Below are 25,983 nucleotides of genomic sequence, written 5' to 3' on the forward strand. Positions count from 1 at the left end.
TTAGTGTTTTTATTCATACACAAATTAGGAGATTGCTAACATTAGGAACTGTTGTTGTTTTAGAACAATCAAAAAGATGTTGTAAAATGAATGTACTTCAAAGTCCTGAAAGAACTGTATTATTTATATTGAGAAGACTCATTGACTTCTAATTATGATTGGCTGATGTGCCTAGTTTTTGTAATAATTCTAAACAGCAAGACTGAGGGCTTTTTCTTTTCTTTACATCTGTGTTCTGCAGATATGTTATAGGATAATCTTCTTCAGATAATAAAACAGAAGCTCCTAAGACAGGCAGAAAATGCAGGGGAAAATCTGTGACATAATCTGCCTTTCGTGGTGAAGGCGGCTTAGCCTCACAGCCTAGTGATAGCTCGGCTGCCCGAAGCTTAGCACAGCTATTTTAGCTATTCACTGTTGCACTTGAAGGTCGTTTAAACAACCTGGGTTTAGAATTGTTGGGCTTACTTTGCTGCCTCATCCACCTGATGAGCTGTTCCTCTGAAAAGCTGAGTCTCTTCTACTTGGCCTGTGGGTACCTGTAAGGCCTAATTTTGTATGTGAGCCTTCACGGCATGATTGAAAGCCCCATAAATCAAGCCCTAATGAATGAAAACAAGGGGGGAGGTATCATACTGTTTGCACAATTAAGCAAGGTGCCTTTGTGTATCATAGTATTTACTGTTTCAGTTCTTACCAGGGTTTACAGCCTGATTTGTGCAAGGGGCACAATACAAAGTTGGCAGTGTTCTTTGTCACAGGCGAGATGAAGCCCACTCAGTCAAGAGCAGTAAGGCTTCCCACACAGCTAGGACAGTTGAATTGGCATTAATGTCCTGCTTGACATGAAAGCCATTTTCTGCTTTTTAAACAGTTTTATTTATTTGTTTGTTGCTAGTCTAGACAGTCTTTTTAAGATTTAAGTGCTCATGGTAAAAAATCTTTGTGTATGGTTACTTCTAATGTCCTTCCTCATTCCCATCTTTCCTTTAAAAAATGTCATTAGCACTAAAAGTACGTTCAGTGATGAAAATGTATCAGGTGATGCTTTTCTTTGCCCTTTTCTTGGTGACCAGAAGAGCAGAAGAAAGGAGGAATCTCTGGGATGTGAGTACAGAATTCCAGCCTGAGACACGTTTTGATTTTCTTTGCAGAGCTTTGTGAACTTTGCAATTTATTCATGAACACAGGCAGGATCGAAGCCACCGTTTTTGATGAGGTCATAGTATACAGACTCTTCATTTAAATTCTAGATGCTGACTTTTTTCTGTGAGTGTCATTTGCTGTCACCCTGCAAACAGTGGAGCCACTGCTTCAAGGCATTTGGTGGGCAGGAAAAGTGCCATTTCTATTAAGGCATATATATTTCTCCACTTGCCTTGGAAGGCTTAAAGACATTTCAGGAAAGAAATTTTCTTTTAGGATACAATTGGGCTGGATAAAATTTCATGAGTTTCTGTCAGTCTCTACAGAGAGACCAGCAATAAAGATTGAAACAAATCACTTGAAGTGATGGACTTTGTCACTTGGAATACATCCTCTACAGCTAAGGAATAACGTTTTTACTTTTTGTAGGCCTGTGTATTTAAGGATTTGCTTTGATTTTGCTGCTACCCATTTAAAATATCAGAAATCATTTTCCTCGGCTTAATGGGCTTAACTTGGTTTAAGAGGGGAAATACTACCGAACGTGCCAGGCTGGGAACGCTGAGTAACTTTCCTTTGTTCTCCATGGGACTGAGAGGTGCCCCAATCTGCACCTTTCATCCCTATCCACTGAATAATCACACCAAAGGCACTCATCTGTTAAAGCAATTAGCACAAACTTAAAGTGAAATGTAAGTGGCACTTTGACCTTTTATAAAAAGAGAAAAGCTCAACCCGATGACAGCATTGACCAACAAAAAATGGTACAGGTGCTCTCTGCTCTGTGTTTTCTTTGGTGACTATCAGTCATGTCTGTATCATCAGTATTCAAACTAACTCATCCTCCATTAATGTACTGTTGTGAAGTTGGCTGTTAAGTCACACGAGTCGTTTAAAGAAAAGGAAATCACAACACAGACATCGTATGTCTGAAAATTTATTCATATTATCACAAAGTGCTGCTGGTTCTTTTAACTATTAAATGTATGGCTACTAAACCCGGCAGAGATTTCATTTGTTATAGAGTAGTTTATTAAAAATAACGCTAGTGAGCATGAAAGTAGGCCATATATATTATTTGCCTCTTCTGTAATTATAGACTGTATATGACATGAAAACCTGAGGCAACACCTCTGCAAACTTTAATATTGTCACGGTTTTACTCTGAAAAACGACTAATTCTAACCTGGGAAAGAACTAGAGAAGTATCCACTGAGTAGCTCATGTGGCAGAGCTTGGTAAGAGAAGAGCTTACCCCTGAATTTGCAGCATTAAATGTTCTGTATGTAGAAATGCACAAATACCTGCAAGTAATCAGCCTTTGAGATGCAGGTCCCAGATGGCAGTATGTCACACTCTCGGCTGTACGACAATTCCTGAAGCCATGTGAGACTAAAACCTGAAGAAAATTGTCTATGCGAGCAGTCTACATCTGTGCTGAGTTTCTCTTGCACTTCTGTGTTTCAACAAAGTAAAATTCTTTCCCTTGTTTTGGTGTTTATTTTGAGGTCCTCTGCTGCACTGCAGAGGTTTTTAGAACTAGTCACTGCGTTAGAATATTGGTAGTACGCCAGATATCTAGTGCTGCTCATCTCATGGGTCACCACATGGCATTCCTAACTAATTCACGAGTTTAATAATACCCATAATAAGACTTTTACTGTATAATTATTTAGCACCAGGCACTGAGAGGTTAGGAGGTCAAGTGGAAGGTTAAAACTGCTGCTGCGGGAAACACTGCTAATAGGACTAGGTGAAACCTTCAGAGCTTCCCTTTTGTCAGTGGTGCCAGAGAGTCATGACAGACTGTGGGGTGTCTTAGGCTATTAATTCAACTTTAATTTGCACATTAATTTCAGCATAGTCAGTCCATTGTAACTTAAGTCTCTAACTGGGTTCTTTAGAGCTTGGCTTGAGCTACTCTGCTAGCCTACACTAAATGCAATGACAGGTAGCCCACCTTCCCCTAAAATCTGGGGTGATTTTGAAAATCTCAGTATGAAGCACCTTTCACTGTTTTACATTCTGTGTGTCTACCAGATCTTTAGGTTCCAGCTTCACCTCAGTCTCGACAAGATGTTCCGCTTGTGTTCTGACTGCAGCCTTTGTAGAGTCAAATCAGCATATGTTTTCAGTTAGGTCAGCGTATTGGTGCTGCTTGTTATGTATCAACTGTAAACTTTATCACGTGTAGAGGAAGAGGGGGAAAGACTCTCTTGGATCCTGACAGTTCATCTGATTTCAGTGGAATTATGTCAGACTTATTTTAGGTTTGCTGTGAATAAATCAAGCCCCGTTCTTCTTGCTATGGGATTTACTCCTTTGCACGTTGTAGAAGCAGACTAAAAAACCACTACTTTTGCTGAGACTTTTTAAGACATTAAGAGCAATTGGGTTTGCGTTTCGGTTTGTTCTTCTCTCAAAGGTGCTTGCAAGAAGGTCACTCTACAAACTTAAGTTTGACTGATGAGCTCTTGTGGGTGTTTTGTTTTGTTGGGAGAAATAAGTATGTCGCTGCTGGTAGCCTAAACAAACAAACAAACAAAAGATAAATCAGACTTTCCCTAACCAGCTTAGGTTGAAATGTGCTGTCTTATAATTTTCCTTTTCTGCACATAGTGCCTCACTTTCACGTAGACGTTTTAATGACTGCATTTTATTGTCTTCAGCACCAAAATAACTGATTTTTAGACAGTTCTTCTTGTATTTGAATATGTTGGTGTCAATGTGGTACCTCTGGAAACCTGAAATCAAATGTATGCATGATCCTAGGAAGAATTAGTAAGATCTGGTTCATCTGAAATCAGAAACAGGCTTGTGATTGCTTTCAGCAGAGCCAGGAGCACCAGTAGGCATAGCGGTTAAGTAATATCTTTAAGGAGATGGGAATTCTTCTCAAAGTTGTACATGTAACTACCTTACTTTGTCTCCTTCGCAAAATGCTGAAAATGCACAGCACTTGTGGAAGCCAAAAGGAATTAAGGACCTCTGTATCCATAGTCACTGCTCACTACCATACGGCATTAAAGACTACAGGACTGGATTAAAAAAAATAAAAAACAAAAAACAAACAAAAAAAAACCCCAAACCCTCAAGATCGAGATGTTAGTAGAGTATCTTAATTAAGAAGGTGTGGCACCTGCTTGCAATTTGCCTGACGATGCATTAGTTGCAGACACAAAATTTTGTCCAATTCAGTTTAGAAAATGGTAATAATAGCAGAAATAACACAATTTATTTTAACAAACATTCAGAAGATTATACCACTAAGAAAAACACATACATTTTCTCTGAGAAGTGGTAACCTGACTCATCCCTGGCACTACATTTTTTTATCGTTATGCTTATTATTGTAGTTCTAGGCATCCCAATAATGACCCAGAAAACTATTATATAAGTGCTCTACAGCCTCATAATAAAAAGTACACCCTTGACTTGAAAACCTAAAGTCTATAAATAGAGTATTGGGAACAGGAGATTGTGGCAGAGAGAAAGGAATGCTATGAGGTACTGACATAGCATTCTTGGGTAATGCTTTTGGTACATCAGAAAAATTATTGTGTTTTTTTGTTTGGTTTTGGGGTTTTTTTGAGACATCTGAGCAAGAGGGAAATTCTGTGTAGTGTGCAGAGGAAGATAAGTTCCTTGGAAGATGCCAGCATTACTTCTCTTAACTTCCAGGAATATTTGCTTGAAAAGCGTGCCCAATGAAAGCTAGCATCCTGATCTAATTAGGAGTTGGAAGATAATCTATTGATACTTGCTAGTCTGATAAGTGAAAAGAGGGGATTTGAGAAGGGCTTTGAAAATGAAGCAGTTTATGCAGCATGGAAAACAGAACAAGTGGAAGGATATTGCCTTCCTTACAGGCAACCTGAAAACCAAGTTTTCAGAAGCATTCAGGATGAATTTGAAGAGGGTAGAGTAAGGAAGCCAGTAAAGGTCAACTTTGAGTGAAAAAGCTGTATTTTAGAGATGTTTTGCAGGAAAAAAAGGCTGTATAACAAGATTTGATGACTTTGGAAGAGGTTCGAGATGAAGACGTATGTTACAGAAATGCATGATTACCTGGATGTGACTTTGCCTATAGTAATGTGAAGCACTTGGGTCTAGCTGTGAGAAGGTAAAAATCTGCTTTTAAACCTGTTGATGCTGAGCCACCAAATGCTTATACACAGATGGCAATGAACTAGCTCAGATTTTCATTTGGCCAGAAGGCGTCAACTCTGGGGTAAAGGATGGACCAGTGCATCAGCATATGGGGACAATGGCTGAGTTTGTTTGCAGGGGCATATGTGTTGAAGGAGAAGAAAGCAGGGTAAGACAGACATGGGGTTCTGTAGGAATTCACAAAGAAAACTGGAAAGGGTAAAGAGGGATTAGTGAGAGAGGGAAAAGGAAAAGATAGGACAAAGTCACAGGCGCCATACGGCAGCATGCTTTTTTAAAAAAGGACACAGTTGTCTATGCCAGAACGGTTCTGATGTATTTTTTTTACTGCCTTTTATTTTTTTTCCCCTTAAAAGAATTTTACAGATCTTGTGCAGAGATAAGAGCAAAACTAAGAGAGGCTTTAGGAAGTGAATCAAGTAAAATTTTAATTTATGTAGGTTTTATTAATTCTGTAGCTACCAGCATTAGGAAAAGTATGGAAGTAAGTACTGAAAGCATATACAAAAACAATGATTGACAGTTCTATTCAATTTAAAAAGTGGAGCTTAAGTAAGAGGATTTTTCTGTGCTTGTTTTAAATAAAACCAAAGCAGAATACCAAAGTAGGCAACAGCAGAATTAGGTATTCCACTGCAAAATAGGATCATTAATTTAAATTAAAAATGAAAAGGTTAGCATTGAGTTCATCTCCATTTTCTATTAAAATAATATGTTAACATTTTTGTATCTTTAAGCCTGTATTTATAGCGTCACACTATATTATTTAAAGTTTCTGAGCACCTTGGCTTTGTTGCTATCAAATATTGTTGCTTTAGAGTTCAGAAGTTAATTAGTGCATCGGCATGAAGACGAGCAAGTAGGTCAGGTAATCGGTATGCTGGTGGGTTAATTCAGTAGATAAAAATCTAAACACTGAAGTGAAATAGTGAGTAGTTTCCTTCTTACACATTTTACAATTTAAGTCTGAATTATGGTGTTGCTGCGCTTGGTATACTAGCTGTTTGTCACCTCATCAGTAAGACAAGTTTCATAGTGAATAGATCCTCAACATGAATAAAATATGGTTATAATTGTTTTGAAGTTGTATCGCAAGGCTGTACCAGCTGAAAACCTACCTCAGAAAAATTAACATGAATCTTATAAGGGTTGACCTATGGCGTAGGGGTAACTCTCTGTAATTCTCAGCCCCTTGTTCTTATGCTTGTACTTCTTCAGCAGCAAGTTTTTTTAAGGCAGCACAAGCCGCAGCGATGCTGTTGATTGTGGCTACAGGACAGCACAGCCTCTCTCTCCTGCCACTTCCTACGTGAATAGGAAATGGAAAAACACTTGATTTTTATCTTAGTGATGTATTTGTGTTATAATGAACTTGGATTCTGTCGAGAGTTTTCTTATCAGGGTTGGAAAGTTTTTTCATTCAGATGTGGTTATGTAACAAGACATGCTGGAATAAAGTCAGGAACAATATAAATAGCCAAGTAACAGCAATGTTAGCTGAGTCCGGATTTATGGGAATCCACCAGACCATGCTCTTTAGCTGGAGTTGTAGTCAAGTACGAATCTGCCGTGAGGCTTTGGACCTAATATGTTAATATATTACTCCTGACAATAAGTGACTTCATGGATTAATTTGAAGAAAAATACGGTTCAAAGATGGAATAAAGTAGTGGTGAATCAGGTTTCTTATCCCTCTCAGTTATTATGCCAAAAGCAGGGTAGCAAATAAATACTGCTGGTGGTGAGCATTAAGTTTGCTCATTATAAATGCAGAGTCATGTACCAGTCTCCAGCGTGATTTCATCTGGGAACACTGCCATAAGGATTACAAATGGCTTTCAGCCTGAAAATTGGTGTGTATTGCTTTAAACTTCCAGTGGGGAGTTCGCAATTTATCCTTCAGATAATCATCTTGTGTTAAGTTGAACATCTTACTGCAACTTTTTGCTACATGATAAACCAGCTCCTATGAATAATTTACTGCAACTGGCAACCCACTGCAGCTCCAGTGTCTTTATCAACTCTGGTGGCTTTTCAAAGTTTAATAATAAACGTGGAGCCAAAAATCTCATTGCACTTAAAGTCAGTGGAATTTCAGTGTTAATTGCTACGAGAATCACAATTTGACCTTTAAGGGCAAACCTCTCATGAGTAGAAACCACATCACATCGCCGTGAGGACAAAGCCATGTATTTGTGTCCAGGTAAGCAGAGCTCATTTACCTTCCCATGTACTCTACGGCATCACGGGTTTTTGTGCAGATTTTATTTCATGTAGGTGTTTGAAATATTTTCGCTGGGCAAACAAAGTTGTCTGAATTGCTCGGGTCCTCATTGCTCTCACGGCAGATTTAGGATGTGCTCTGTGCTGCACCACCGCAACACAGCACATGAGATGTGAGTATCCCACCAAAATTATCATTCTAGCCCTACGGGAAACCTGCCATAGCTATCAGGTTGGTAATTTTCTAGAAAGAACAGCAACACCTTTCAGTTTGCCGGGCCCCGACCGACTTGGCTGACCTGTACCAGTGCAGTCTGTCCCAGGCTCTGGGTCTGCGCCGCCATCGTGGAGGAACTGAAGTACTAACTGGGCACTCTGTGAACTGTGCTTAGCACGATTTCCCCCGCGCGAACAAAGGTAGCCACATCGTGTCAGATGATCGCTAACAGCAGGAAAAAAGTATCTGCTACACGTATATGCTAGATTCAGCATGCGTTATCTCGGCTCTAACCTTTTATAAATCACAAACTCTTTTTTTCTTTTCCCCAATTTTGAGCATTCTTACGCAGTTTTACTTTTTGCTACGCTCACTTTATGCCCCTGGCACTTGCATGTGCTCTGCGCGTTTTCCCCAGGGAGCACTGGCTTAGCAGAGGATGAACTCTTTGGCAGTTAGATGGCTGCTATGCAAGTGATATTTCAAGATTACAGCTGAAAGCAGAATTTGTTTAGGAGGAGACAGGTGGAACAGAAAGACAAAAGGACTCTTTGTTCTGAATGTAACAATTGAGATTTAGGGGAGACACTGACTTCAGGGACGAACTGTCCTTTTTCTCTTCCATACTGATTTGCTATGTGAGATTGCATCAAGAAGGTGGGGGCGTCCCTGCGTTCCCCAAAAATGAGCAAGGGTCTGGTTTGGTCCAATGGCAAATAAAGGGTGAAGCTGCTTCTCCTTTATTCTGGAATAGGCCTGAGTGGCAGGACTGTATGCAACTTTTGCTTTTATCGCAATATTGTATTGTAAGTTTTCCTGATAATCAAGCAAGTTTTCAGAAAAAGTTAGGCTTAGAATATTAACTAGAAAAACTAACATACAGCAAATTAGTTCATCTGAAATGCAGGTGGGGAAAATATTTAGGACACCAAATTTTCTCTAATATTTCCTAGTCGTTGTGAAGATTCCTTAAGATTTCTAGGCTGTACAGCTCTCAACTACCACTCATTTGTGTTTTCATCTTTTATCTGTCTTTTTAGGGCGCATAAATTTTGTTCAGAACAAATATTATATATGCTGTGACTGAATCTCACTCTTTCACCTTATTGAGATTTTGGGAACCATTTTTCTAGCTTTATTAATGCGATACCAATCTCACTTTGCTGGTCTTATATTTTATCTTTATGTGAATAATCAGATTATTAGGTGGAGGAAACAGGAAATGAAGCAATGGCTTTAGGACACTTCTAGGAAAACAAACTTCAAGAAAGCTAAGGAATAATTGGTCCTTTTGTTGGAAGATGCAATTTTATAGGCACAAGGAAATTTGCAGGCCGAGTTTCTCAGCAGATCTGCAAAAAAATGGAAACCGTTCACAAAAAATCTCACCTTTTACTGTCCAGAGGAAGATTATTTATGAAGGTGATGAGTTATGAGGCTGCTCTTCAAGAACACGAGAGAATGAAACAGAAGCCTTTTGGCATAGACCTGTGTTAAGCTTTGAAGGCAACTGGTAGGCTTTTCTTCAGACCCAGGTATGAAGCTTTTGTTATTTTAATCATTTGCTTGCTGCAAACCTTTAGATTAATAACACCAGGTTTTGTTTTGAACAACTTCTTTTGCATCACTCTAATCTGCTGCGAGCCCCAGGCTTCCAGAGGAAGTTTCTTGAGGACACTGAATGCAGCTGGACCTGTAGTGCGGACAGGGAAAGCAGGCAGCCTCCAGAGCCAGCCTGGCAGGGGGAGCGAATGCACTCATCCACCCTTGAAAAGCACATGGTGGGAGTGAGGTTGAAGGAGATGTGGAAGTGCGTAAGGCTCAGGCCCCATATTGACTCTGACACTATGCAGATCACAAATCCTGCCTACATTTTTTAGAGTTGCTAATTGACAGTAATGCTGAATCCTTGTACTTTCACTTTTTGCGAAGGTAAGTGCCTTTTGTCAAACCTAAGTGATTTCCTGAACAATGGTGCTCCGTTCCAGTTGCCCAGGAGATAGAGTTGTGCATCAATACTCTTACAGTGAAAGAAAGATGGTGAAGTGCTGTGGACTAGAACAGACTCGTGAAATGTAAGGAGGCTTATTTTGTTACAGAATAAGGGAGTTGGTTTGTTTTAATCACGTGCTTTGGTACCAACATGCAAGCAATACTTTTTCTGTGGAAATTCAGATGTTGCTCAGAAAGTGTGTATGTGATGGTGATGTGAAAATGCGTGGTTGTGTTTTGCTAAGGCTGTGTCTTCAGTGAAAGTGCAAAGGAACTTTGAATGAAGGCTGTAAATCGGCATACAGCCAGTGTCTCGATTTCAGTGGGACTAAGCAAATGTTTAACTATTGAGTCTCCAGTCCCTTGAACAAGGACTCTGTGACATTTGAAACAGAAATGAAAGATCCAAGTTCTCGGTAAAATTTTCAAAGTTACCCTAATGACTTACTGGTCTGTATTCAATATTCAGTCATTTGGACTTCCAAGAAAGTACTGGAGTGATTGTTCAAAAATCACTTTCCTGAATTACTGCAGGATTTCTATCCTGTTGTGTTAGTTGCTGGTGATGTTGCAATATTGTAGGAACAAATGTACTGGTAAAATGTGTTTTGCATGTATTTTCTTGAAATGTTTTAGATAAAAGTACCACGGTTGTCCATTTTGTGCTGAAGTGGACTGCAAAACAGCTAATGTACTTGGTGGTGCGTATTGAAAGCCTCCTCTTGAAGAAGTACTGCTGTGGGCATTTATCTATTTTAAAAGTTATTTAAATCACAAGTACCACCTAGTTTTTATAGGGCTACACATAAGATGATAAAACATGAGCATGCTTTAAATCCATGAGATTGTATTTTACTTGCAGGTCAATTTAAAATATGATCAATAAAATCTCATATATATGCATACCTAACAAGTACATTATGAGATGATAATTCGGTCCATGTAACTGAGCTGGTTAATCTCTTGCTGCCCACTCCAGAAGGGTAATTTTTGTACCGTCTTTAAACCTAAGAAAGCAACCCAAACCACAAAAAAAATCCAAACAAAAAGAAACCCCAAAAGTATTTTGGAAAATGAAAATAATCAAATAGAAACAGGGAGATACAGTGTGAAAGCAATTAAAGTATTTTTCTTATAAATATAAGTAATTATTTAAAGGGAGGCTTTACCATGGTTTCACGTGTAGTAGCTTTAGGTTTTAGACTGGACGAGCATTTTGAGTTTAATCAGTAGTGTCAATAGTCAATTCTGGTTTACCAAATGGGTGTCCTCCCTTCATGCCGACATAATTACTGTTGTGCTGTCTCAGTGCAGGGACTGTTTCATCCTCAGGTGGAGGAAAGGAGCCAGGGACTGTCCATAGGTTTTAAGAAAACTTTTCTGACCAAGTGCAACACAAACGGTTACCTCGGTGTTTGCTAGCGTGCCGCTCAAGTAAACTTTGTAGAGGGTATGTGCTTTTGATGTGATACCTCCATTAGGAAAGCTTGGTAGTCATATTAAGCAGGTTGTGCAATGTTTTCAATTCTGAAATAAGATATAATTGGATAAGATACTATGATGTTTATAATAATATAGAGAATACTTAAAAAGTAACCATATTACTGGAGAATACAGGATTTCACACCTCTCTTTCTGAACAATGAAAAATGTAGTGATATTAGCAGGCAGGGTGAGCTCTCTAAAGATAAGCAACAACCTGGTAATTATCTCTATTATGCATAATTGCATTTAATTGTTCTATTTCTGTACGGTTTTGCCAACAAACAGCATTGAGTAATTCCCCCAGCCAGAGCCATCGTTCTGCTTCTGACCAGAAAGATGCTCAGACTGAACCATTGCTGGTTTGACATCAAAAAAAGCTGGTGGAGTTGCAGTAGGAATTGGGTTTGCTTTATCCAGGAAGGTGAAATGATTCCCTGGAGCCTTCAGGGCACTCTGTGAAAGGCTGAGGAGACTGAGCTAATAAAAACAGCTCGGCCCTGAGGGTTTGCAGGGACACCACCACCGGTTTTGCACAAGCACCTGTGTGCGTTTCTCAGTTCCAGACAAGCCTGCTCATTTGCTTTCAGTGAGAAGGAGAGGAAAGGAGAGGAAAAAGGAAGAAGGAAAGGGGAGGGAAAAGGGGGAAAGGGAGGGTAGAAAAACAGGGAAAGGCTTTTACTTACACTTCTCTTGTCCTGTAAAGCGATTCAGCCAGCTCTCACTTCTGTGGGGTGAAAGGAATGAAAGTTGATGAAGGGGGTCAAATTTTTGATTACTGTAAAGCATTTATGGCCTCTTCATTAACTTTTATGCAACTATGTCAGTTTATATCTGCAGTAGATCTGCCCTGGAGGTGTTCCAGGAGGGTAAACAGAGGATGTAGTCTTGCACAGAAACACCACCTTTTGTTTGGATCTGTATTTAATCCCTGGGCTGACTGATTTCATCAAAGTTGTTTTCTTTACATGAAGCTTCCAAATCTCTCCTCAGTCCTGGCTTGTTCTTTTTCTCTTTCTCTCCGATTTGCAATTAATATTTTATCAGCGTTTTCACAAATAAGAATGTGCACATATAAAACAAGCTACAACATCAGCAATGAACAGACATTAGGAGATATTACCATCGACCTCCAGGAACAAAAAGGATTCCCGAACACACAGCATAATTTCCAGCTCCCCTTTTGTTACAGACACACAGAGTGGATACAGTAAGATGATGGGGACATTAATTAGGTGCTCCTGTCCAGCTCTTGTCTGTTGTGACTCTGGTACCACTGGAGTTGTCAAACCTTTACACCCTGGAGAAGGCTACTAAAGCAGGATGTTGCCATTTCATCTTTCTCATGGTCCTCTCAAGAAAAAGGTCTGATTTTAGCAAAATAAATTATATTTTATATTAACAAAGAGATAATCCCGGTATAGTCCCGTGTTACCTTTCTGGTCTTACACGTAACTTATTATTTTCAATAGGACACATTATCAAATCTGTCTGGCAAGCTCACCTTCCTTCCCCTTCTTTTTGTTTCTTCCAGAGAAACCTCACACATATCTGTTTGTAGTCAGAGTGAAAAGAATTTGTGTAATATAATAGTCTCAGGCCTTTAGTCATAAGTGTAATCACTGAGGCCTATGAGAGCACACCATTGCTACAAATCCAGAGCAGCCAGTGTCTGGTCCCTTTTTCCAGTCTCTTGTGTCTGTGTCTATTGACATATACAAAAGAAAATGTGACCAAATAGCCTGAACGTGGCCATTCTCTTCTCTCTCCTCCTTACATATCTGTCACCAACTGCTAATGACTTTAAATTTTACAGACTGGATTCAAACCTTCATTTATCTTTCTATCTATCATACAAAAGATCGAGAGCTTTCCTGCTCAACTGCAGTGCTGCTGTTCGCTTTCTTACCTCTCCGGTTAGGTGGTAGCCTCAGATGAAACAGCCTCGTCAGAGCTGATGGCAATACTCAAACTAACGCCACTTCCTGCTAGAGGGCGTACACCTTGCTTTTCGAGGACCCATGGTGCATGATCACAGGAAACAGAAGTAAAAAGGCACACGATGAGACAACAATCAGTTTTGTTTGCATATTTCCTATTAAGTAGTTAACCAACATTTACTTGTTGGTAACAATTAATTGTTAATTTAGAACAACTTTTAAAATGTTGTGTTGCCTCCTGCATGAAAGGAAATAATTTAAGAGCCTCTATGGGGTCTGCCTACTGCTATTCAGCATATTTATCTTTGCCGTTCGCTTTTTGGTAAAAGTGCTGCTTCTGTCTAGAGGCCACAAATTTTGTTTGTGCTTCCTGTTGCAGAATGTTTATTACACAAGCAATCAGCAGCTCCATGTGGGTGTTCTGAGTCCCACTATCGACGATGATGACAACAGATGCCTGGTGGATGTGAACAGCAGGCCCAGGCTCATTGAATGCAATTATGCCAAAGCCAAGAGAATGAAGCTTTACTGGCAGTTTACTCAGGTAATTCTTACCCAGCAGACATTTCAGAAACTTTAAGAGCTCTGTTGCTGTATCCGAAGTGTGAGTAATCTGTTTGCTAACAGAAGAGAACCAGATTTAGCCTTGCTTTCTTTGCACGGAGCCAGGAAGCTATGTTTACATTTGATGCCAATGCCATCTACCTCAGCAGGTTATAAAACTTGTATTATATTTTCTGAGTTCACAGTAAATTATTTGTTTCTAAGGTAGAGTACTGTTACAGAATGATCTCAATCAAAAAAACCCAACTTATTAGTTTCTTTCTTTGACTTCTACAGCCACGATCAGTATATTTTAGGACACTGGTAATACAGTTTAGCATCTACCATAGTGCAGAGACCGTTTGGACAGTAATCAGTAAAGCATACGATTAACATAATTTGTATTTATACCTGAAAGTAATCCAGATCTTTGTCTTTAAAGGGTAGCTCCCAAGCAGCAGACCGTAAATCCCTAACCTGGAAAGACATCTCGGCTTTTACTTTCACTCCCCTCAAGGGCAGAATTTGAATTATGTCTGCTCTCAAATTATAACAATGAGGAGGGGCCTCACTGTGGCCATCTCTGCACTTGATTTTTAGTACCATTGTAAAAAAGTATAATTAACATATTTATTTAAATAGTATTTCAGTAACATTTTAGTACTGTCCACCTACTCAGTGATTGCTCTGTATAACCCAACCATTTGGTGACAAATAATCACTTCTACTCCAGAACACTGCTGCTATTGTGAAATACTGATTAAGTTACATCTGATTTGGGGGACAGCAGTAGAATGCATTGATAATTTAACTATTAAAAGCTTCTAAAGTGGTATTTAACTACTTTAGATTTGTTTTCTCTCTGTGTTTCAAATACAATCTCGCAATGAAGGTGTAGTTGCTGTTAAACTAGACTCTACGGACTGTACTTAAGTCTTCCACAAAGAAACTTCTACCCAGAAGTGAAAGCTAATTAGTTGTTTCCTTATGATAAATTAAGAGACAAATGAAATAATTAAAAGCTTGCTGCTCAAAAAGGATTTTGTTAATACCCAATGCAATTAAAATGACATTATTTCTCAACATACAGCATGGTACACAGCCTCTTGTGTGTTCTGTAAGCTAGAAGAAAGCTAATGAGAGTAATCAAGGCTTGCCAAGATCAACTGATCAACTCCATTTGAAATGCTCCCATTTAGTCTGGTGAAAGGATGTTTTTCTGTGAAAACACTGGAAGCTGTCTGCTACTTTTTCTAAGCTCTGGCATTTATTTTCCATATTATGCAGTGAGCAGAACTACTGAAAACAAGCAGGGCTGTAAGTATTGATGCTTACGTTGTCTAGAAGTTTGTGACTTATTTATTAACATGTAGATGCTGGCCATAGCTTTTGATAGCACCTTCCTTTGGCCGCAAGTATGCTTTGACTCCTCTGGATTCTCTAGCCATTCGACGAGGATGTCTGATGACAGAGATAATTAAAAACATAGCAGTGCAAGTTGAGAATTGTCTCAGGGAAGGGGAACAAGACTAACCAACCAGAGCAGGATAAACCGATTGACCTACATTTCCCTGACCAGCACCAAAAAAAAAAAAAAAAAAAAAATCAGTATTTGCCCTGCATTCCAGACATGTAGCTTAAAATTTGAACGAGGAAATTTTCTCATTATTCTACAAAACATGCTGTATTCTGAAGTGCACCATGATAGTCTGTGGTGAGACATGGACTTCAGCCTGGTTAATAGAAGACTGTACAGCTTTTTGGAAACGGTATTCTTCAGATAACTTTTTCTTCTTCCCTTACATTGATGAAGTGCAATGATGAGAGAAATCCTTATGACAAAAGTAGAAAATAGAGATCATCCTCAGCTAGTGGTCTCCTGGCTTCTGTAGATCTATTACAGAATTATTTAGTTCTTAATTTACATCTCTGATTAGAAGTGTGTGTATATATATGTATTTATCAGACTTGATTTCTTTTTTTAAAATTTCTGTTTTACTTTGGTGTTAAAATCTTAAGTTATCTGGCTACCTTCAATTGTAGGCAACTGGATTCAGACATTCAGATGTCCACTGCTAACTAACTTGTGGACAAAACAGTGGTTTAACGGGCATTCATATGGAGGGAGCCACCACCAGTACCTTAAACTGGTTTTGTTATACATCACGCTGGCTGACTGCACAGAGGCCTTGGGAGGCTTTGTGGTATCTTTCTGTACAGCAAAAACTTGCATTGAGCATTCAAAGCTTGTATTATGTGTTTGTATAATCAAGATCCATCTGAGCAAATTTCCATGCTCCACAGTTTTGTACAGCTGCCAAATGCCATGAGACCCAATAAAATGTAGGCTTCAGTGACAGTCTTCCTTCCAAGGCTTCTTCAAGTGTTTATAACTGTAATTATGTCAAATTATGTAAATTAGCCCTGAAAAGATGCCCATCAACTGGGTGGTGTTCAAGAATTTTATTGTTCAGGTTGTTTGTCAAGTCTTGTCTAAAGGAAATGCTTATTTTGGGAATAGTTTTATGCTGAAAAGTCTTCTAGGTATTTGACAGTTCAGCTAGTTCAGTCTGTCTCACCATTTAATCAGAACAAAAATAGACCTTATAGAAAAGTAGTAAGTGATCATCAGAAATTACACAAGGCAGAGGGGATAGAATTACAATAATTACATGGCAGTAAATGGGCAGCATTTTACTAAAATATTAATTTAAACATGATATCAAGGAAGCTGCTTTGGCATCATGAACCATTAAGAAAGCAAAAACTAACCTCAGTTGCCACTGAGTTCCCCTTATTTAGTACTAAACAATTAATCCTGCTCACACCCTGTGAGCTCTTTATGGCAAGGAGGAGGTGCACATGCAGTGTGCTAGCGGCACCAGTCTGCTCCCCAGTGTAACCCAGTGCTGGTGGGACAGTCACTGTCCAGGTGCTCAGTAAAGCTGGTGTCCTTGAGACTGCCATAGTGACTGCATTACACGGGCTGTTGTGTGACAGAGAAGAGACTCAGATGGAGGAGATGGAGGCCAGTGCACCTGGACAGGTAACTCCTTGGGAGATGTTTCAGTAGAAACTGCTTATGACCCAAACCATACTCTTCTGAACTGACTACCTGACACCGTTAAATTTGTTCTGTGTACTTAGTACGTTCTAAATGCCGCAGACAAGGTTTTGGAGGGGGGATATTGGTTTGGTTTTATAAGAAGTTTCTGTGTCTCCAGTCTTATTTTTCAGGTTTATTGCTGATAGAAAGGCAGTCGTGACACAATGCCTGCCCTGCAAGTGAAATTCATCTCTACGTATGTCACCTGGGTGACAGCAGGTCATCTAGAATGTACACTTACGGCCTGTTAGGACGCCTTCAGCAGCATAAGAAAGGCAAAAGGAGGACATTTTTCTGTAATTACTCTTTATCTTGAAGTGTCTTCTTGTTTATATTTAGACGGATAGGGATGTGACTGCGTCTTATGCTTCTAACCAGACTAGCCACGCTGTGACTATTTGCTGTTGTGAGAAACATTACAAGTGAGGGCTCTGCGTCAAAAGAACCTGAGGCGGAGCTAAAAACATAAGAATTTAATCCTTTCAAGTCTGTTGCATGTTGAATTCTTTTTGGTACAGCAAGCTCTGTTAATTCAAGTAATTCAACTGCCAGTATGGTTGCCATAGAACATCTATAGGGGTAGACGCTCATCGCAGACCTCACGGGAGGGAGAGGCTGTGCGGAGCCCACGCGCAGCACTGTCGTGTACCCATACCCGCTAGCGGTCGCATCTGCCTGCGAGGCTGACGTTGCTTTTACATGTTATGGAGAATAGTGAGTCTAGTCAGTGCTGGGGGTTTCCCCAGGAATTCTTCCAGTTCAGAAGTGTTCAGAGGGGCGGTTTACGCTATCCTGAGAAGCTGTAAATAAAATTTGTTGCCGACAAATGTAGTTGCTATATGTACAATTTCCGAAATATCATAGTAGGAATTGCTTTGGAAGGAAAGGGAAGCCAGATGAGAGCAAAGGAACTACTCTGTTGTTACAGTATTCCACAAACATGATGATTCATATCTCGTTTAAATAGGTATTAGATAACAGGTAGATTAAATAGATATTCTATGTAGCTATAGAAAGGAAGAACAGACCTTAAAATTACTCAAAGCGTTTACATTCTCTTCCTCCTACTGATTTTGGCCTTTGCCAGACAGTCATTCTGAATTATTCTTTCCTGCCTTTATCTTATGAAATTAAAGGCTGTGCAATATTACTGCTAGCTAGAACCGTTACCCACAACCACATCCCAAACAAGTAAGGGAAGGCAGGGTGGGGACTGCGTGGCAGGTTTAAACTGGAGGCCTGTGAAGCCAGCAGAGAATCTCTGTACCAATCGCACATGCCCCTTTGCTGATCATACACAGTGCTGAAGTGAAGGCTAACAAACACCAGTAAATAGCAGGCGTTCTCCTTCTAATGTCCACTCCTAGTTTGCAACCCATACATTAGCCAAGGACACTGGTGCACAAGAGGTATTAATTTCAGTAGAGCTGTGTGTCCAAGGGAACATTTGTCCCCATGCACTTTTTCAGATTCTTTCATTATGAGAGCCACGGGGTAGAAAAACAGCACCATTAATTTATCAAGAATTTGAATTTATGCTGTACTTCTAACCCCAAAGGATACAAATACACTCAATACATATGTGCAGTATAAGACATGCTGTACTGCTATACAGCTGTATAATTATGCAGTGCTATCTGCCTGGCAGCTCAGAGCAGAAAGTGATTGTGATCCTGTTGAAAGAAATACAGATTTTGATCATGCAGGAGAAATATAAAGGAAACCAGAACCTAATTATTCAATTAACTGAGCTAACAGACTAGGTTAAGCCCCGTATTTTCAGTGAGGCTACTTGATTTTTAAATAACCAATGTTGCCAAATGTTCAGTTTTAAACCTTAACCACAAAAGAGCCCTTCCATGAACCCCAGGGGCTCCAGTGCAGTGTTGGTGTATGGGTCCAGTACATCAGCAGCACTTTTTTCTATACTTAGCTACTCTTTGCCCGTTTCTGATGAAATATTACCCTAGCGTGCCTGTACTTAAGATTTTAACTAACTGGATAACTGCACAAGGTGCTATAGCTGGAGGACTATTCAGCTTAGACATGAGAAAGAGATAGCTAATGCTTAATTTTATTTTTGCTCAAGTAAATTTGTCCCTAATTCATGTGCAACTTAACCAATATTCTTATCGTATTAAATACTTTTTTAAAACCAGGTGTATTAGACTATTTGGATTTTAGACTCTAACTATGTTTTACTATAAGCGGACAAACTCTTTAGTCCCATTTATGCAGAATAGAATTATTCAGAAATACAAAAATCTGAAATCATTCAGTCTCCATTTTAAATAACTTCAATTTAAATACAACAATGTATACGCAAAATGCACACAGAAAAAATATTAAATACAAATATTACTATATAATACTGTGTTTTAACAACCAGTGTTAAATTTGCTTGCAGTTATTCCTGTAGTCTGCGGTAACCAAAATTTCCTTGTGTAAGTTTAGTCTTGTATTTGGAGTAATTTTCCAGTAGCAAGTTCTAATCTTTGCAAATTAGGTGTGTAGAACTTGCCAGCTAGGAAGTTTGTGTGTGAACACAGCAGTAAAATGAGCTTTTAGTGGGTGCATTTCAAGTCTTTTCCAGCATATCACATTATGCAGTATTTACTCTCCCGAGGACTACATTTAAGCTCCAAAGACACTTGCACTGAATTAATTTAGAAGGAAGTTAACACATACCCATGTTTTTCCTTCAGAACAGGTACCCTATTTGCACATTTTAGCATATAATTTTAAACACCACATTTATTTACAGTGAAATTATTTGTTCTAGTTCCACCTGATTTTTCCTAATTTCAGATGTCCAGATAGGCTCCATCCAAAAATCACAGATGGCAGCTTCTGCTTGACAACGTGGCTTTATAATGACAGACGTGCAAAAGAATGGCCAAATCCAGAATGTTTTCCACTACTCAACTGATAACCAACACTTACCAAATGAAGCGGCTGTGTTACAGGAGATCTGATCTGGGTCCCTCATTTGCATTACTGGACCAATCACTTCTTGGGTTCTGCATTCCTCAGCTGTGAGGCGGATGGAAGTATTTTTACTTTCAGCATGCATCTTTTATTATTTCTCACTTCCCAGATGAAAACAAAACTCTGTCCCGATCAAGTCAGTAGAAGTAGTTGCATCTTTAGTTCCAGTAGAGACAAGGACGATACATACGTAAGCAAGGTTTGGCTGCCAAGTAACACCCTACAATCCAAGATGCAAATACTTGCAAAAATGTTGACTTGGAAGGCAATTAAATCAGGACGCAATAATGATATATATGACAAGAAAAGGGGATTTGTTATTTAGCGAGATGATTCAGGCCATCAAGTCTGGTGTCCTGAACCTGACAGTCACAATAGCCTGTATAACTGAGAAAATTTGGATTCTTTCCATTATTGTCTGAGTAAACTGTGCAAGGTTTGTGCTGCAGCTGCAAGGACATTCCTTTCCCAATATCAATTATAATCAGCTAACAGATTTGTGTGGTTACTAGGGAAAAAGTCATTTTCAATAACTAGATACTGTGACCAAAGTCCCAAAGAGCCCAACTTAAAACTCCCATGTTAGAATATGCAGATTGATTGAAATACTAGTGCAAATTCATTTCTTAATTTCCTTCAGTTCGCACTCAATTTATTTCTTGGTCTCTAGAGATTGGTTTAATCATAAGCATATAATGACAATGCAAGCAGTTCAGTTTCTGGGTTAAAATGAGTTAGGAAGCCTTCATATTGAGCACTCAGATTAGAAAACCCAGACTAATTGACTACACCACACACACACACAAAAGAAAGAAAATTGTCTTTTGGTATTTTTCTTTTCCAAAGGAGTTACATTTTAGTAAGAGTCACTTCTCACAAAGGACTAAGAATGCGTATTTTCTCACATCTAAACCCTGTAAGTCTTTGGGAATTTGTTAAGATGTCTAGGGAAAACATCTCATCTTTCCTAGGGAAAATATAAAAATCTTGGGTTTTCTAATTGGGCTGAAAGGAGTTTCTTATTTGTCTGGCTGAAGATTAATAACTAGGTGTCCCCTAAGCTAAGATTGGTAAATAATAATGCAAACATTTGTTCTTTACATTAGTTTTCCAGGTACGCTATGTTAGAACAATATTTTCATCCATAAGGAGAAAAAGAGAATGAGTAAGGCAGTAAGTGCTCTTAAGCATGATCTTCGTGCTGTGCATGCTGTGAGTGGATTTTCATTAGCAAACTCATACTGCGTCTCGTGCACACTCCAAAGTGGGGAGGGAAGACACATTAACGAGTTTTGCACAGACAAACAATGCAGAACAAGCCTTAGAAAGCAACATAAACAGAAGTGATGATTGCTTCAAAACCAAACAAAAAGGCAAAACCTAGGAATACACAATATGCCACATCACAGATCAGAAAATTAATTAACTAGATTAATTACCTCATCTAGAAGACTGCCTCAAGCAATGGTCAACGCTTGCTGTTTCACAGACGTGAGTTCTAGCCTGAGCCAGCAGTTCGCTCTAACACCAGGAAGAGGAGTCCTGTCTTGACCCCTAATGTGCTCTCTTCATGAAGTCCGAGATTTGATTTGTCTGAATGATCATCTCAGCAAGTCTATAAAAAGTTGTTTTATCAGCACTCTTAAAATTAACCCAGCCCACTAAAAACATGTAGTCAGCCACTGAGCACTGTTGCCTGCAACAATGAATTCTACAGGTTTTCTATACCCGCATAAATCACAAGTAATTGTTGTGCATTTCTAACTGTAACAATCCTTTTTACCTTAGAAAGTTCGTGTACCAGTTTCACACTGGTATTCACACATATTCATCCTATTGATCACTGAAGTTGGATCCCACTGTAAATTTTTATTTACATCCTATGCAAAGTTCTATTTTTATTTCATTTTAGTATATTTTAGTATACTTTGTAATTCCCCGCCATCTGAATATTCCATCACACTTTAAAGCATCTTCGTTGCCTTTTTCTGTCTTCTACTTCAGACATCTTGAAGAAGCCTAGATCAAGGCAGATAAATCAAGCCTGACTTGTTTGCAGAAGTCATTTATATGTAATCTCAGAATGAAAAAGAAAAAGGTAACTTTTCTAAGCTTTTCACAAAATGTATTTGTAAAACATGCAAATAAAGCCAATGTATCCAGCACTCCCGTCTTTTTCCTAGTTATGTCACAATATTGTTTCTCCATACAGGCAGCTACTGTATGGCACAATCCATGAAAAGAAAGACTGTGTAAGAAAAAAATTTATATTTTTTAGTTAGAGCAAAATTACTCTGCAGAAAACACTGGTGCAGAGCATTACCTTTGGATTCTTCTCTATAGGCCAGGTCTCGCTCAAGACTTGTGAATCATCTCTCACCAACGTGCGATTCTGGAGGTTATTCTTTTATGACTGTCAGTTCTCAAAAAGGCATTCTGTTTATTTCTAAATGAATCATCCCGTTAACTTGTTACTCAGGACAGCAGCTGTAGTCAGAAAAGCCATGCGCATCGTTATCAACTGCATAGCATAAAGCTAGTTTTGCCTTTTCTACAAAGGACTTATTAGCTTTCAGAAAATCAACATAATATATCCTCATCTGGATTTGTTGCCAAAACAAAACCAAACAATACGTTCAGCTGTAAATTCTGCATTTAGCCATAATTATCAGGGTTATGAATGGACAAAAGATTCCCTCTTAAAACTACTTCCCACCTACCCTCCCACCCCCCACCAGAAACAGTGTTCAATAACTGATTTAAAAAAACATATTGTATACCTAGAATATTTGGGTTTGCAGATGTTTTTCTACTAATATGTCAGAAAGATTTCCTTGCCACTGCTGATACAATAATGATTCATATTTACTTTCTGAAAAAAACCCTTATGATCTTTCTAGTCGGGCTAATGTATTCTGCGCCAAAGCCTACTTCAATTTTCTTAGTTTTATCACCATTTTCTGTAGTAAAATGCATTTTCAGCTATCATATCCTGAAGAGCTTCTTTGTATTTCAGTGAAGGCTTGAATTTATTTCTTTGCGAGGTATTTTTTTCTTAACCTTGCTATTAACAATGGTCCTTTGTAATCTGTTATAAATCTGTGATAAGATTTTATATATATGTGGAAAATACTACTGATGGATATAAATCCATACATTCCATTTCTGATTTTTATGCTGTTTCTCTGTAATTCGTTTTCTATTCCAATTACATTCTCGGTATGAAACTGCAATTTCCTTTTGCAGGGTTTAATTGCTTTTATTTAAATACTTTAATTAACAATATTGTATATTTCCACATCCTGAAGATTTAACTATTACATCTTTAGTGGCTGTGCTCGGGACCAAGACTGCTCTACGTTCAGGTAGCCAATCTAGATTAAACAAAACAAAAAATGATTGCACATTGCGGTAGTTACTAAAACCTAGTTTGGACATAGAGATAAGGCTGCAGCATTTGATTTGTCACAGCTGCAAGTATTAAAAATTTGTTGCAGCAATATAAAAAATTAGCATTTATGATTATATAAAATCTGAACACTCAGAAGTCTCGCAAGTGGAATGAGACAAAGTGCGATATAGACATTACATAGTTGTAACTGTTGAATAATGCATCTAATTCCATTGTCAGATGATGTTTCTTAGTACTTACTCATTGGGTACCAGCGAGTGGATACAAGACCAGTGCTCGGATGGCTTCCTGACAACAGAACCTGAGTGCAGGAGAAGAAGTGAGGAGGGGGGAAAAAAAAAAAAATAATTTTTTTTTTTCCTTAAGAAACAGTTTGGTTGATCCCTATTATATCTCCACCCAAGTTTATGTTGTACACAGCAATTAGTTTTGGTTAGTATTTCAGTTAGTAAATTCAAATTTTAAAAGTGTCCGGTGAAGATTCTCATTTCCTATCTAACTGTAAATAGTGATCTAAATAGCTGACAGACAACATCTTTTCAATATATAACACTACTCTAGATAATATTTCATACACAGAATAGCAGTTAAATGTACCTTATTTTCACAGCAGTCATATCAAATATATTAGGAACCAAGCATCTTTGAAGAAGAGCAACAGCTAACAGTATACTTCAATGAGAAATATTTCAATTTAAATACTTAAAATTAATTTTTGAAAGATATGAACAACAAAGAGTACGTTATAGAGTCTGCTTTACTTACAGAGCACCTGTTCCCCAAAGAGTTGGAAACTTTGTCATTCTGCTTTAGATTTGAGAAGGAATTAATCAGTTACCTATCTATACCATTATATATGCCTATATCCTGTATACTACTATAAAGCAGAATTCTCAGGAAATGAATGAGAAAATGACGCATTCTGTCTGGAGTGGAGATTATCTATATTATATACGCCTCAGCATAAGTCTTTGATTCAAATGTATCAAAGCAACAGTGAAGATTAGAGTTTCTGCCTCAAAGGTAGAGCGAACATGTAAATATTTGAGGTCACCGATTGAGGTACAAATAGAAAATTATAGACTAGGGAATGCAATGATTTTTTTTTTTTCCTCTTCTAGGTAGAATAACATGACCTTTAATGTGATGAGCAAAAAGTAGGTTTAAACTCCATAACAGAAGTGTGTTATGCTTTATAGTAACTTGTTAAAGTCTGATTTTCAGTAATGCTGACAACCTCCAGCGTTCATTTAATATCCCTCATTTTTTACAAGTGATCAAACCCTGTCTTAAGTTTCCTGCCCAAGAGCTTTCACTAGCTTCTGAAGCCCTGGTTCAGTCTAGATGCTGTATCATTGCATCAATTCTGCTTTAGTGAAAAACTTGAAAGGAAACCTCTTAATATGGCAGATGTGCAGAAAGCACAATAATGCTAAAGGAAGTCGAAAAGTATTGCTTTCTACTCTCTGTGTTATGGCACACTGCAATAGCCATTGGTCATAGCAGGCCGCGTGACTTGAGATGGTGTGTACATTAAAGGTACGCTCATGAAGCGCTCAATCTCTTTGATATGTGTCTAAGGCTACCAGCAGGAGTTGAGAGGATTTTTTGCTTCCCACAGGAATTGCTTCAATTTGCGTTGCAAAACCCATCGAGTTTTCAGTCAAACTTGTTAGTGCTGTCACGTTTGGTCTATTTTTATGAAGTAGTTGACCTCGATATTTATTTATCCTCCCGAGACTTCTGCTGACTTTGAGCCGCCTTCTCATCATCCACGATCTTAATCCTAATTGTGTTCAGGGCAGAATTCCTCTTTAGCTTGTTTCAGCCTACAGAATTATATTTTATATACCATGATTAAAGACGTTACCTTAGGCTATCAAATTTTTGCCTTTAAATTGGGAAGTAGGGGTCTTAACCTAGGATGGGAAAAGGGAACCAGACAGGCCACTTGCCTTTCACTTTGCCTGAAGCGTAGTGTTACAATAAAGCATTTGCTGAGCAAGCAGTAAACATGATCGTCAGAGTTTTATACAAGTTTTACTAAATGGTTATAAAAAAAATGAATTAGCTAAAAGGACACCTTTGTCTGCATTTGGCTTTAGGGTTCCAAATGCTAATGATGATGACAGATTGCAGAAGCCCGTCAGGAATACTGTAATTTGGAGGCCAAGTCAGTCAGAGCGGCAAAATGCAGTGTTAGCTTTCAGAGCGTCAGTCCTGCTTGCTCGTTTGCTTTTGGTGGAGTTACTCGGTTCCTGTGCTTTAATGATGAAACAGGTCTCTAGTTCAGGCCTTGCAACATACAGTGGGTGCACTGTCATCACCCTGGAGATAACAGACCAATACCGCCATCGCAGGCCTGCATTAGGCATGTGAAGGGGGAAAAAGTGAATGCAATTAAGTAGGGTAACAACAGGAAATTTTAAGTAAGCACTATCCAAACCCTTCTTGCCTGTACTTCAGAGCAATTCTTTCATTTATATGCTTACTGAAAGGAACCAAAGCTGTGTAGACTGCATCCTCTCTGAGGGATGGCTCTGCACAGACCTCACATCTTTGAGTTGTTCTGTTTCTAACAGGACTTGAGTCTTTTTGTTTCTCTTTTGGGGGGGGGGGGGGGGGTGTAAATCAGGCTGCTAAAAGCATCGGTGCTCTCTACAACACGCAATTCACACATATTAGCCACTACTTAACTTTGGTGTCTCTTTTATCTTCCAGACAGCGGCTCCAATGTACTCAGCAGGGTGATTTTCAGTAGCCC

General features: G+C 38.7%; 1 protein-coding gene and 1 long non-coding RNA gene across 3 annotated transcripts in view; one reads left to right on the forward strand and one right to left on the reverse strand.

Moving 5' to 3' along the window:
• Nucleotides 1–25,983, forward strand: part of GALNT18 (polypeptide N-acetylgalactosaminyltransferase 18) — a gene marked incomplete at its 5' end in the record, with an annotated part of 240,618 nt that overhangs the window by 210,527 nt on the left and 4,108 nt on the right. For both annotated transcript variants that reach the window (XM_082484792.1, XM_082484791.1), the window contains one exon: nucleotides 13,550–13,714. In XM_082484792.1, the coding sequence (XP_082340918.1) occupies nucleotides 13,550–13,714 (165 nt within the window). The remainder of the gene's footprint in view (nucleotides 1–13,549; nucleotides 13,715–25,983) is intronic.
• LOC309673084 lies at nucleotides 13,103–22,194 on the reverse strand. Its single transcript, XR_014269287.1, has 4 exons — nucleotides 22,131–22,194; nucleotides 21,247–21,422; nucleotides 19,763–19,852; nucleotides 13,103–13,237 (listed from the first exon to the last, which is right to left on the reverse strand). It is a non-coding gene; the product is annotated as an uncharacterized lncRNA (long non-coding RNA).

Source organism: Vanellus vanellus (genome assembly GCF_965231255.1).
Source record: "Vanellus vanellus genome assembly, chromosome: 6".
Lineage (NCBI taxonomy): Eukaryota > Metazoa > Chordata > Aves > Charadriiformes > Charadriidae > Vanellus > Vanellus vanellus.